This window comes from Drosophila gunungcola (genome assembly GCF_025200985.1).
Source record: "Drosophila gunungcola strain Sukarami chromosome 2R unlocalized genomic scaffold, Dgunungcola_SK_2 000004F, whole genome shotgun sequence".
Taxonomy (NCBI): domain Eukaryota; kingdom Metazoa; phylum Arthropoda; class Insecta; order Diptera; family Drosophilidae; genus Drosophila; species Drosophila gunungcola.
In genome coordinates this window covers 327139-340981 of record NW_026453167.1, presented here as the reverse complement: position 1 = coordinate 340981, position 13843 = coordinate 327139, and the positions used below count along the sequence as shown (strand labels likewise).

General features: G+C 37.7%; 1 protein-coding gene across 2 annotated transcripts in view; it reads right to left on the bottom strand.

The window, feature by feature from the left end:
• LOC128253870 (uncharacterized) overlaps nt 1–12175 on the bottom strand; it is a 37096-nt gene extending 24921 nt beyond the window's left edge. For both annotated transcript variants that reach the window (XM_052982575.1, XM_052982574.1), the window contains exon 1: nt 11346–12175. In XM_052982575.1, the coding sequence (XP_052838535.1) occupies nt 11346–11460 (115 nt within the window). In that variant the 5' untranslated portion in view covers nt 11461–12175. The remainder of the gene's footprint in view (nt 1–11345) is intronic.
• Nucleotides 12176–13843: the final 1668 nt, after the last annotated feature.

Sequence of the window (13843 nt, the reverse complement as noted above, 5' to 3'; positions counted from 1 at the left end):
GCTCTTCTGACAGCTTAATTAACAAATCAATGGATTACGGGAATTTATGGGAATTTCACTTTTGCGTGTCATAAATCTAATTGCAGCATAATTTCTTATAATTAATAATAGATGCACATTTATTATTACTCAGGCATTAATAATGTAAGCGTGGCTAATCAATCAATCGATTTTGGCTAATTTCTGGGGAGGGTATAATTATCTGTGGAAAATGTCTGCTGTGTTTTTGTAGGCCAAGGACATCGAGGGTCCTAATCCACTTGGGCCAGAAACTTTTCCACTTTCCTGTTTGCGGCCACGCCCCCAACTGGCTTCTATGCAAATGTCTGTAGTTCGTAGAACTGAGACCCCGGAGATGGGGCGAAGCTGCAGCTTGGAAAATTGAGAAAATTAATTTCATTTCAAGATTTACTTCTTTGAAATTCTATTTGCGTGGCAGCAAAATAACCCCGCCCCACCCTTCTGCCGACGGCCATGTACGACAACATTTCAACAAGAGAAAACATTTTTTGTTGCTGCTATTGCTGCCTTGGCCGCGTGGCATAAATTTATGAGCGGCAAAACATTTCCACATGCTGCTCCTGGTTCTGATTCTACTCCTGATTCTGCCTCTTGGCATGCCGGCAAATCTGCGGCAGCAGCAGGAAATATTCAATCTATGCGGCATGTAGGACCAGAATCTGACTCCCAGCTCCCATTGTTAAAGCAAAGTCAACTGAATAAATGCAAAGCAGGGCAAATGAGCGGGCCTTCCATACCCTTGCTTTGGATGTTGTGATTTTGCTACGAACTTCGCTTGCCCAAATTAAAGGTTATTCATTTATTTGCCTTATAAATATGAAAAATTCGTGGAAGATTTAGCATTTATTTTTAGACAAAATATGCAAATACATACAAAGCGATTTTTAGATATTGAAATCTGAGTGGAAAAAAGTTTGTTTGTCTAAACTAAAATTTAAAATTCGTAAAGATTTTACAAATAGGGCATTTTATTTAGATCAAAAATGCAAATACATCCTAAGAAATTTTAGATTTTGATTGGTCAAAAATAAATATAAAAATGCGTGGGAGGCTTGACGAATTAAGTATTTACTTAAAAAAAAACAATGCATAATTATTAAAAATCTTTTTTGATATTTAAATTAAGGGACTAGGCAATCTTAGTTGATTTAATACATATTTGACCTGTACTTAATAGTAACAGGAATGGTATTTAGTATATTAACCAACAATTTTGCATGTAGTGTTTGTCACCAAAGCGTTTTGTTATTTTTTTTAACAAAGTCTTTACAATCTTTTATTTATTTCATATATAAATATGAAGTCAATGGTTTGAAAGGGGATTCTCAGTTACGGTCTGAGAAGCTAGTCTTTTATCCTGGTTTGGGGTGTTGTTGGTTGTTGGTATCTCGCTGGCTGCTTGGATACTCGGTTACACAGTATCTAATGACAGAATTTGTTGTCCCAGTCGCAGTCTTGCTGTCATCATCATACTTGCCCTGCTCCTTGTTCTATCCCAGCCCCCATTTGTGGGTAGTATTTTCGGGGGAAACTCACTGTAACAGTAACAGTATCATTAGGCAGTCGCTGGCGGCTCTGTGTTAAGCGTTATCATTTGTCCTTGAGCTGGTTCAAATGTGCCCCTCGCTGAGTTCGGGCTTCTGTGGCGGCAGATTCGCGTAAATTGTGCCCGAAAGATTAAAGGCAACACAATGGCAACCACATCCTAGTCAATATGCCCCGACCCTCAACCCTCCACACATTCACCATCTTGTTGTTTCTTAATTTTTGCTTAGCTGGCAGCCGGCGAAATGTTATCTGCGCCGTTGTGTGCTCATAATTCCGATGTTGTTGGTGCGTCACCCGAGTGAAATTTAAGCAGCCCGCTCATAAATTATACTTGTGGCCCAGGCACTTTCGCTAGCACACAAATATTTGCATACTTTTTGCGAGGGGGGTGTGGCCGTGGCTAACAAGTCTCAATACGTTCCAGTCCATAATCACAGATCCCGCTGGAGTTCCTCCAATGTTGCGTCACTGAGCCACTGAGATACTGAGCCACTGAGCCACTGAACCATCGAACGCCCACGCACTCGCAAATGTTCATTGCCAATAATTTCGGGGGCAATTTTCATAAATTAGCATGTCGCTTCTGTCTCTTGTCTTCTCCTCCCCTTTTGGACAGCCGCCTCCGAAAACTGTCAACTACTTGAACTGTAATCCAAATTGTTACGCAACGACAAACTTAAACATACATATTTATGCAAATACAGTGGTGTTTCGGTAACGAAAAGTTGAATAATGGATGTCAAAACTATTTAAAAAAGTTTATTGGTTGTAAAATTTAAAACAATATTTTAAATGCTTCACACTAAAACTCACCAAAAACTTTATAAATTTTAAAAGTTTCAAAATTTTATTTATCATATAAATCAGAATAGTAAGTTGTAGTCTTCGGATGTCCACTGTAAAAACCTTAAGCAACTCATGTAAGATAACTGAGCTTTAAACTTTAATTTATGTGGAGCACACTCATTTTTACGCCTGAGGGGTGACAAACATGGGATAAGGCCACAATTCCAGGGAAAGTGTAAATTATCGCGGTAATTAAGTAAGACTCATACAGGGATAGCTCGTTTTTCGCCCCACCCCGCCAACTAAATTTGTAGGCTGTGTGTTTGGGCATTTGGCTTTAGGTCGCTTTGCGCGGCTCATAAATTTATAATTTAATGGAAAACCCACAAAGACTAACCGCAACCTCAACCCGCAACCGCCAAGTTTTTCAAATATACGAGCAAAAGTTTAATTTGAATTCGAATTTAGCGAAAAAATAATTATGTTGTCGAATTGCCGAGGGTGGTTTTATGTGTAATAAACAGAACTGGATATATATATTGTTACAGGAAAAATGGGGGAAAAAGAAAATGTTGTCGTTAGAAAAATGTTTTTTATAAACAATGGTAAAGATTGTTCATTTAAAAGGAATTCTGATCATTGCATTAAACACTTTTGTTGTAGAACACAAGTCTATACACATAGCCTTGTTTAAGCATTTGCCAATAAGCACTTAATTATCTGATTAGATTATCTAGACTATTATGAAATAAAACAAAGTTACATTTTTAATGAAGTAACAATGTACCTTCCACATAGCTTTTTTAAGGATTTGGAATTGAAAATTGACACACTATTTAAATCAAGTATTAAATACAAAATGATAAGCTAACCTAATTTAAATCGCTTATTAATTAAACAAACGGGCCAAGGAGCTAATATTTAATCGATTAATTTTTTGATGTTTTCTTTTCGAATCCCTTCAATTGACCCTCGCATATCTGGGTGACCGCATCGCGTGGGTGTCCTTGATAACTAAACCAGCCGAATGTCCGGCAATTTGCCCCACCCCCTTTCCCGTGGGGATTGGGAAATTAATTACCGCATCATGGCGCGAAAATGGCTGCGCTAGGCTAATGCCTCAAAAGTCATGTCCAACTTTGTGTGCTCTGCGCGTTGTGCGAACTAAAAAGTTTCTAATTACGACCATGAAATGGGGCTGATGCTGCTAACGCACCTAACAAACCACGCGCCCCCCTTATTTTTTATTCGCTTCGTTGATGTTTAAGTTTTTAATAACATTTGCCACGGTGTTTCGTGTTTCGTGTCTCGTGTAAAGCGCTGCTCCGCTTTTCGTTTTTCAGGGACTTAGGAGCATGTTAATACCGCCAGCTGGCAAGGCAGGATGGAAGCCATGTAAATGGTAATTACACTTAAAGCCATAATCCAGCTTTATGCCTAAGACTCGCGCCTCCGCTTCTAAGCTCCGGCTCGAAGGCTTACGGCTGAGAATTGCGTCCCGCAAGAGAAGGGGCTGCATATAGCCTTTTTTGGCCAGCCCGCGACTCGATTTAATTTCGGCGAATTTAAGTTCTCAGACAGAGATAAATATTCATATGGGTTGATTATATAAATTGTACAATGATACACAAAGAGAAAGTTTTTGGCAACTTTTAGCAGTTGCGCAACGCTGAAGTCGCCAAAGAAAATCGAAAACGACAAAAGAGGGAGAAGTTTCAAGTCTGATTATCCTCATACAAAGCTTGTTGGCTGTTCGGTAATCAGCTGAGCAACTGAACAACTGAGCTGCACTGAAACAATTTTCCATATGTGCAGGAAAACCTACTGCCAGCTGAGCTTAATCCCAACGCCATGGCGTATACTTTATCTCGATGACGCGGTGTCTTACGCATTTGTTTTAAAATGGCGGCTAGGAAGTTGGGACGCCATTTTCTTTGGTTTTTGGCGTCAATGCGCTCGTTGGCATTTAAAAGGCAGACAGTTTGCTCTAGTTGCCTCGACGCGCAATTACTTAGAAACACAGTCCCAAAATTGTATATATATATATATGTCTGTATCTCAAAGAGTGCTTGCATATTTCTGGCAAAAGTAACAACTTTTCTTGGCCAAAAAAAAAGGCGGATGAGAACGAGAACGAGAGCAACAAGAAGAAAGTTTTCACTTGAAATTCAAGCAATTGCTTTTGAAAAGTTTCAATTTCTGACAGTGTGTGTGCGAGTTGTTAGGCAAATTCTCTTTATCCTCCACGCGCCAGACCAAAAACGGAAAACAGAGCAGCGCAGAATGAAACGGAATAAGACCGAACCGAGTTAAGTTGGCGAATAAAAAAGAAAGTTGGTTAATGAAATTGTGTCAGCGGGTTCGGCTTGGCCCGCTTGAAAGGCATCAAGAGTGACATAAAACACAAAACGAAATCAAGCGCGCACTTGAGCCAAATTAATTGTTTATACAACATTGCCTGTCCCTCCAAAACATCGCTACACAGAAAAAAAAGCGTTGCAAAATTGGTAAGAAATATGAGAAGGTTGAGTTTAACCAATATACTTTGTATATCAATTAATTATTTGAAAAAATGCAAAGTAGCTGTGATTTGGATTGCATAAACAATAGGTGTGTTCAGAAAAGCATAGATCTATGATATGTTTTATGGTACCTGTACCTTAAAGGTCCTCATTAATTAAAACTTTATAAATGGTAAACACAATATATAAATTTAAGTCCTCATTTCTTTTCTAATAAAAATATTAAGAAATTTTGAAATTTAGGATTGATTCCGTTTTAGCATCGTATATATATGAGCCATTAAAGGAGAATAAATGGGGTTATTATTATTATTTTTGTTTTTCATGGTTTCTTTGAAATATTAATCCTCATATGTTGAAAAACTGATAAGGATCCCTGATATATTGATAAGAAAGGTTAAAATTACTGGAATAATGATTTGTATTAATGTGTAACTAATATTTTTTTCTGTGCATTGAGTCCCCTTATTTACGCAACTCTTAACCAGCTTTAAGGTCCTGCGAGCCAAAGTTGTAATTACGCCAAGCGAATGACAGCAAGTCACTAAGTTAGCGGAGCACTTGTCGCTTTTTTGCCATTCAAGAAAACCAGCTCGTTAGCCGAATTCTGAAGGGTCGTGGAAAAGGAAAAAGGCCTTTAGATCATAATCAGGCGCTCTCGATACGCGATGATGGGTCGGATTTTGCTGCCTGCGACTCGGGTCCAAGTCTGCGGCCGAGAAACAAAGGTAAATCACAAAACCATTTGCATCCACTTTGGCTTCGGTGGGCTGCCAGTGGCCCAGGTAAGTTGACTCCGGCGTGTCTTTAATAGCTATAGCCTGCCATGACTCGTCGTATCCGGACAAGAAACTTGCCTGCTGGCTGACGAAAAAGCGAAAAAAAAATAGGGCGAGGTGAAAAGTTGCAAATTGGAAAATCAGGAGAGAAGTGGGTCTGCAGCCAAACATCACTGAAAGCCAAGGCTGCAAAGTGCAACTAAAATGTGTCTGAGTGTTGCAGTTTTGGTTGCAAACTTCTCTTTTTTACATATAGTACACATGTGCCACACAGAGAATATCTTTGATGTATAAATGTTATGGTTGGTAGAGTAATGAAACTTTATTTTCCTTATAAAATTCTCAACCCGATTTTTGTATTATTTAATTAGTTACATCTGTAAGTTTAGTAAATATTTAATTTTTTTTGCGTAGTCTGCATTTTTAAACTATTAATATAAATAAATTTAAAAACTTAATCCTGTTTTAAAATATGTAATACTTCTTATATTTTTTAACAAGTTCTAAATATTTAATATAAGACAAATGCAACTGATAATGCTTATGTGCAAACTATTTTTTATAATTGTTAATATAGCTAGCAACAAATATTCCTTCAGAGCTAAATAACTTTTAAATCACTCCAAGTTATATAATAAAAGACCAACAATTCGAAGTTGTTATGTGCTAAACATAAGGAAATGCATCGTTAAACCCCTTCCACTAGAACATTGTCACTCATTAAAGATTTCCTTCCTTATAGTTCAGTTTAGTTTCATATTAAAGAGATCCATTTTTGGCTCAGTGAGCTGGCACACATGTCCATGTCTTCGCATTTGCCATTGCCAAAAGGCGGCGCCTCCTTTGAATTATGTGGAATTTACGTGCTTTCAACGCTTAAAGTGCAGCCATGTGCCCATGTGTGTGAGTGAGTATGTGACTGTGTGTGTTGTGTGTATGGGACCATTAGTTTTTGTGCTGATTATTATGGCTGCCACAGCGCAGTGTAAGGATACAGGATGGGATTGAAAGGGATGGTATGAGGATGGGTCATGGGGCTCGCCCACGTGGCGCTGCATTTGTAACAGGTGAGCTTTATGGCTCTGTTACCGCTGCATTCAGCGTGTGTATGAGTGTGTGTGTGTATGTGAGAGTGCAAGTGCCCCTGCATGTTTCGTATTAAATTATGCTTGCCAACGCGCTTTCAAGCTGCCCCCTTGGCCACATATCCACATGTAGGCCTTGACCCGAGTTACAGGATCCCAAGCAAAAAGTCTGATTGCCCGCCTTCGTCCTTTTTGCCTTTTTTTTCTTGGTTCCTTTTGGCTGACTCAAAAATTATGATTCTGGCAAGGAAGACTTATTGGAAAATGTTTCTTTATCCCTCTCATTCCGTTTTTACTCCTTCTCGTCAATCATCGCGTGTCATTAACAAATGCATCCTTTATCCCTGTGTGTGAAAAGGCTTTCGCTTTGTCATCTGGCATTGTTTTTCGATTATCTTATTTCTTGCCAAAAAGAGCTCAATTTACTATAAAAACTCATTTAAGAAATGGACGGGAGGGCGAAACTATCACTTTAGCAGGATATTTATTTGCCATCAATTTGTCAATCCCAAACTTTCAAATAAAATGCCAAGCTGTTATTGACAATCAAAAAAATACTGGCAGCCTTTGTTTTAAGACACTAACTTTCTTAAAAAATCGCAATGCCCAAAGTTATTTTAAAAAATTAATAATAAATGATTTAAAAATTATGCACACTGATAAAAAATTAAATAGTAAAAGTAAAATGAAATTTTATGATTTAATTCATATAAGATATAAAATAGTTTATTTTTGATTCAAATTTTAGACATCAGTTTCATAAATAGTCAAACAAATAATGTATCAAATTTGTTATATTTTCATATTTAAAAAACCTAATAAGCGCAATGAATGAATGACAAAGCGAAACTATTAATGAGTACGAAATATTTAGACTTACTACTTTTTTTTAACACTGCAACTTTTATGTTTTATTTTCTGCTAAAACTTTTACAGATCTCAATTAGTTGACAGAAAATATATGCGGAAGCAGTCAACTATTAATTTTATTTGGCCAATTTGGGTATGTGGGGCTTCAAAGCCCTTTGCCTCCAACGTTCCGGGTTACAAAAAAAGGTCCTGATATCGGGCTTGTGGCAATTAACCAGCGCAGCCAAGAAAAAAACCGAAACAGGCAGATGAGAATGCAGCATAGCTCCTGCGATAGTAGCCCAATTAACCCGCCCTGCCGCAAGTGGCCCACTTATCCCGAGGCAGGCATCAATGGGTTTAACTTTTTGCCCGACTTTCACATCAATTTCACAATTTCGAACGGAGGTTCTCACTCATACACACACTAGTGGGTGTGGGTGTGTAGGTGTGGGCCATGAAATTGTCATGCTCTACTAACTATCCTAACTGAACTGAACTGAACTGAGCTGAAACTCTTCGGAACTGCAGCTGCAGCTGCAATATGCGACTGTTTTTCAGCCATTTGAGCCACGTGGTTGGCACACAATGCAGAGTCAGTTTGACTGGGGTGGCAAAAACCAGATTAAATTGAAAACCGGAGTGCAAAACTTTTGATTCGATCTGTCTAATGGAAGACAGGCCAGCATATTGGAAAAGTTCTTTGAAATTAAGTAGCTTCTTAAGCAGATATTCAAATCTAAGGCGGGGATTAAAAAAGCCCCGTATTTTGTTGTTTTCCTCTCTAAGAAAATACTTAGAAAAAAGGATTAAATATGATTGAGGTAGAAAATAAGCAAACAAGAAAAAATAAATGAAATTATTATAAATTAGTTATGTTAAGACACACTTAGCTATAGCTGCAATATGTGTTACTTAAAACCTATAAGTTGAATAAAAACTAGGATAAATTATGGCGAAGGTAGTTAATTAGTTATAAAATTCCTTAAATTACTTAAATTAACTTAAATTAGTTTTTAAAAAGCATAAATTTAAATCTTAGCTAGATAAACGTAGAATATTAGTACTTTACTTATTGTTTGATTTTTAAATGACCACACTAAAAACAACATTAAAATAAACTTAAGGCAGTTATGTCTAGTTATAATATTGTAACAATATCTCATAATACAATCTCCTACAATCTTTAAACACCATAGAAAAGCAATCTACCTTCTGTTTATTATTCTTTAATGACCGCCCTAAGAACAACAATAAATTTGAATGACATACCAAATGATTGTTAAACGTCGTGAATAATTGAACAAGTGAATATTTGCACAAGGTATTTACATATTTCTGTCGTTTATTTGTCAGGGTCGTTCGATCGTTGCTTTGTTTATGTTTATATTCGCATCCAAAACTCTTTGAAGGGGAATTTGCTGACAATCTGCCCATTTTCAGCCCACCAAAGAGACAGGAAGACCACCTGCTTATGTATACAGCCTGCAGTGCAGAGAATTTGAAAAATGTTTTTCGGTTACATTATGCAAATGTTTTGATCCATTGAGCTGCAGATTTGGGTGCAGCGAAAAATGCATTTTGCTGGCCTTCAAAATCCCATGACTCGATCCGCAGACATGCACCGCGGGCATAAATATTGATTTATATGAGCTATATAGTATGGTTGAACATGTATCTAGGCACGTTCATGCGGCTGGCTAAATATTAATGCGCTCTAAATAAAAAGCGGCAGGCGCAGCTGAAATTACTTTTTCATTTTGGACCTAAGCTGCTGTGCATTCTGCATTTTTATTTCGGCCTCTGTTTATGTCTATTTCTATTTTCAGGTTCGGATCCAGTGTTTGTTTTTCTCGTATTTCGTATTTCGTTTTTGTGTTTGTGCATTTTTCATTACAGCATTGACAGTGACAACGACAAATTCAACGGCAGCCGGTGTGTGTGCCCCAAAAGGCATGTGTTGGTGTTTCTGTGTGTGTGTGTGGCATGCAACAATGGATGCGCTAGATAGTCGCCAGTGGCACTCGCAACTGCAGTGGTGTGTGTGTGTGTCTGCCCCTGGGGCCTCACTGTGTGCAAGTGTGTGTGAAGACGTGGCACTGTTTTTTTTATTCTGTGACGATTTTACGGATGGAGGGGTACGCCTGCCCCACCCCCTTTCCCCATCGACACATTCCCCTCGGAGGCACGCACAAAATGTGGCACAGCCAGTGTTCTAGTTCCACATATCGGTGCTCTTAGGTATGTCGCCTCAATCACTGGCAAAAATCTAGATTTAAAATGAAGCAATAAGCTGTTGATGTCAAGTGAACGAAAATTAAATCAGAAAAGTCTTTTAAAAACGTAAAAGTTCTTCTTTTAAATATGAATAATAATGTTGTATAAAAATATAAAACGTTTCAAAGAAAATAACAAAATTTCTAATATTCGAAATAAACACAAATGATTTTGATGTCACCAATTTCTAAAAAAAAGCCTTTGGAAGAAAGGGTGCTAACAATACATTACATTAAATTAATTTATCATGCTTCTGCATTTAATACAATCAATATCGTTTTATAACTTTAATTCTTTTATGCTTCTGCATCTAATACAAGCAATTTCGTTTTATAACTTTAATATGATCAGCATTAAGTTCCCAATTTCTAAAGTGTGTAATTCATTTAAGGCACAAAATTACCCGATTTAAGAACCCTTCAATCTATTTTTCGGGGCACTTTGTATGCCGATTCTGGTAAAGACAAAAATTTTCTGTCCCAAGTGTCCCATTGGTCTTAACTAAATAAACCAATAAAACCCAGAGAATATAAATTGAAATAACCTGAATATAAAACATGTAAGTGTGTTTTTTAGTGCACTTTATTATTAAAAGTTGGCACACATAAATATGATCAGCATTAAATTTCCTAAGTGCCATAGGTTTAAACTAAAAAAAAACCAACAATAGCCAGATAGCAACAGTAAAATAACTTAAATATTAAGTACCCAATTGTATTTTTCAGTGCACTTTTGATCCCAATTTCGGTCTGTTCAATAGGTTTTTTCGCAATCCGCCAAAACGGCAAGTTTGCCCCCTTTCCGATTGGCAGACCAACATTCTGGTGTGCTCTTTCTTATTGCCAGGCGATTTCTGGCTTTGTTGATTGCTTGACAAATTGCCAGCCAACCAGCGAAAGAGAGGGGGATACACAGCACGAACGAGACGGACGCACAGACGGATGGAGGGGACGGACTGAGACTGAGAGACAGACAGTCGCTTTCATTGCGAGTTGTAGACAAGTGTTTCTGGCTGTGCTCCGGGGAGCCAAAGTCCCATTGCTGTTGTTGCGGTGTCAGCCATTGACAGGTGATGCACAGGTGATTTCCGCGCTCATCGCCTGACCTGTCGACTGCACTCGACAGCGCCAATGAAATGTAACAAATTAACGATTTCTCGATTTGCCGATTTCTCGATTTACCCGATTTCTCCTTTGTTGCGGCTTGGCCACATTTCATTTGATAGGGTATCAGCCAATGCATTTTGACAATATAACATGCCTTACAGGACCGCTAATTAAATTATATCGTGTTCGCTGCATTGGATGTTTCCCACAAATTGCTATGAATACGAAATTGAATATCGGTGCACAAAATAAATGTAATTATATGCACCATTGTTTTTGTGTAATTTTTACGCTTTGTTTTTATGTGTGTGGGCTATATTTTGTTTTAGTCAAAAGTCGTAATGTTTTTGTGTGCGTGTATGTGATATTTACCGCAAATGCCGCATGCCGCAATGTATGCTATAATAAAAATAAATGCCGAGGGTTTTTGCAGCCTGTCAAGGACACGGCCATGCTTGATGCGATATAATCCACTTGATGCCGGCATTTTGTTGTAGGTGTTGTTGCTGCTTCTGCTTCTGCTGTGGTTGTTGCACTTTTTCCCGACTTTTGTTGTTGCTGTCAATTGTTTTGCATTTGTGATTCAATTTATCAGCGCTTAAATTTCATTTCATTTGTCACTGCACTTGCCTCTTAATTGGATGACATTGCTTTAATTGAATCGTTTTGCTCCGGTTCTAATTGTTCTTTTGATTCCACCCACTATACTATTTTGTTTGCTTTTGTTATTTGAAACTTAATTAAATGCAATTTCTGCTTTGATTTATGCACATTTTAAGCGACCACACTGCCAAGCGCCATTTGCAATTAACTTTTGCATGTTTTATTTAAGCGATTTCTTATTGTTTTATTTTCGCTTATGGTCTGACTTTTGTTTTCGGTTTGTAACCCTTTAGTCACATTTTAGCTGGGCGCACGTGGCTGCCATATGCCAGCATATTCGAAATTCATCATTTATTGTTCCGCAATCAATTGACCACGTTGCGCATACGCCGCGTTGACCGCACAAAACCCGTTTGAAAAAACTCTACCGCACCGAACCCGTTACCGCCGTGGTCAAAGTTCAACTGATTAAGCAGCAGCGTGGGACTTCGCCTGCCAATCGTCAATGGTGTTGTTGCTGTGCCTTCGGTTGCACGGCTGCTGCTGCTTTTCCTGCTTTTCCTGCTGCCGCTTTAGCCGCCTGTCTGTTTACTTTACGCTTTCGCACGCGACTGACACGAGAAACTAAGGAAAATCAGGCAACACCAGCAGCAACATAAGCAGCAGCAGCAGCAGCAGCGGAAAAGTCTGCACAGGCTTCGTGTTTGGGTCTCTCTCTCGTTTTCATTTGGAAAAACTCTTGTTCCCATTTTATAGCATCTCTGGTTCGCGTAAACTGTTTGCTTAATTGGTCTTTGGAGGGGGGAAACCAAGACCACCATCAAAAGGGGAATTAAAAGGGAATCGGTGGCTAAATTTGTGCAATAAATATTTAATTATCTAGTATCCTTCTTGTAAACTAATAAAAAATTTTTTAAAAATATTAATAATATAACAAAAATGTAAAAATCCCTTGAAATAGCTATGCATTTGTAAGCATAATTAAACAATAAAAAAATATATACTTGCTTTAACTTAAAAAAATTAAAAATTGATTTTTAATTAAATTTTTAAATTTCATTTTAAATTTCTTGTTTAAGCTTTAAACCATTGATTTTCTTAAGGTCTCCTATTTTAAGGACTTTATAAAGTTATACTTAAATATAAAAATAATTTGACTTGTCATGTTTGTTAATAATATTGGTTATAACCAATTGCAATATAATGTAATTAAATTATTACCATTTCTAGAGGCTACTTTCAATTTTTTTGTTAATTCTCAGTCAACAGCTGTTACGATTTTTATAGCAAACATTTCCTGCTTTCTCTCGCTTTCTCTTCCTTGTTCCCTTGTTTTTTGTGCGCATAGTTTGACTCTCTCCGCTCTCTTTCAAGCTGCTTTCACCGCTCTCTCGCTTTTGTGCAGCCATCAGCCGAGTGTCGAATGTGCCTTCGTCACTCGTCTCGTCTCGATTCGGGCACAAACAAAGCGCCAGCAAACCGCTTCAATTTGGGTTATTGTGCTGAAATTAGTTGGGACCAAGTTTTGGGAAGCCAGCTGGGCCAACTTTCCATTTCAGCCAGCTCACGGTTCTTTGGCCAGATTTGTGCAAACAGAAGAACATTGCATACTTTGGGGCCAGCCAGAAATTCGAGCTGAAGATGGCTAACACGCTTTAGACCTTGTCGAGTTCTGAAAGCATTATCGCGTTCTTCCCAGCTGGTATGCCACATTCCGCTTGAGTTCTTTGGCTAACATGGGAAAGGGGTGCTTTAAGTACCAAGGGGTTTCTAGTGGTTGCCAAAAAAAAGTTATGAAATTTTATGAAACTGCTGAAACTTTAAATGAATTTTAAAATGGTTTAAATATATATATTTAAAATACTTTTAAGCAAGAAATATGACACAAGAGCACATTCTGTCTGGTTCTAACAGCTAAATGGTTATAAATAGTTCTGTTAAATACGATTTCAAATAAATGTTTATGTCAGGGCTATGTTTCATAAATCAAATTTCAAAAGATTAAATTTTTTAGTTTAAGTTCTTATTGAATTTTAAGCCTAATTGTTTGCTTTATTTTCAAGATGGGCTAGTTTTATTTAATTTCCTATTTAAAGTGTAGAAATAAATGCCCCTTAAATTTCCTGTCTTTCCACTGACCCATACCGAACCAAAAAGACTGAATAATCTTTGCTCTTGGCCAAGCAGCTTAACTGAAAAATAATAACCATATATCAAGCAATGAAAACCTGACATCAAACATCTAGTCGAGTATGTTAATTCCCCCA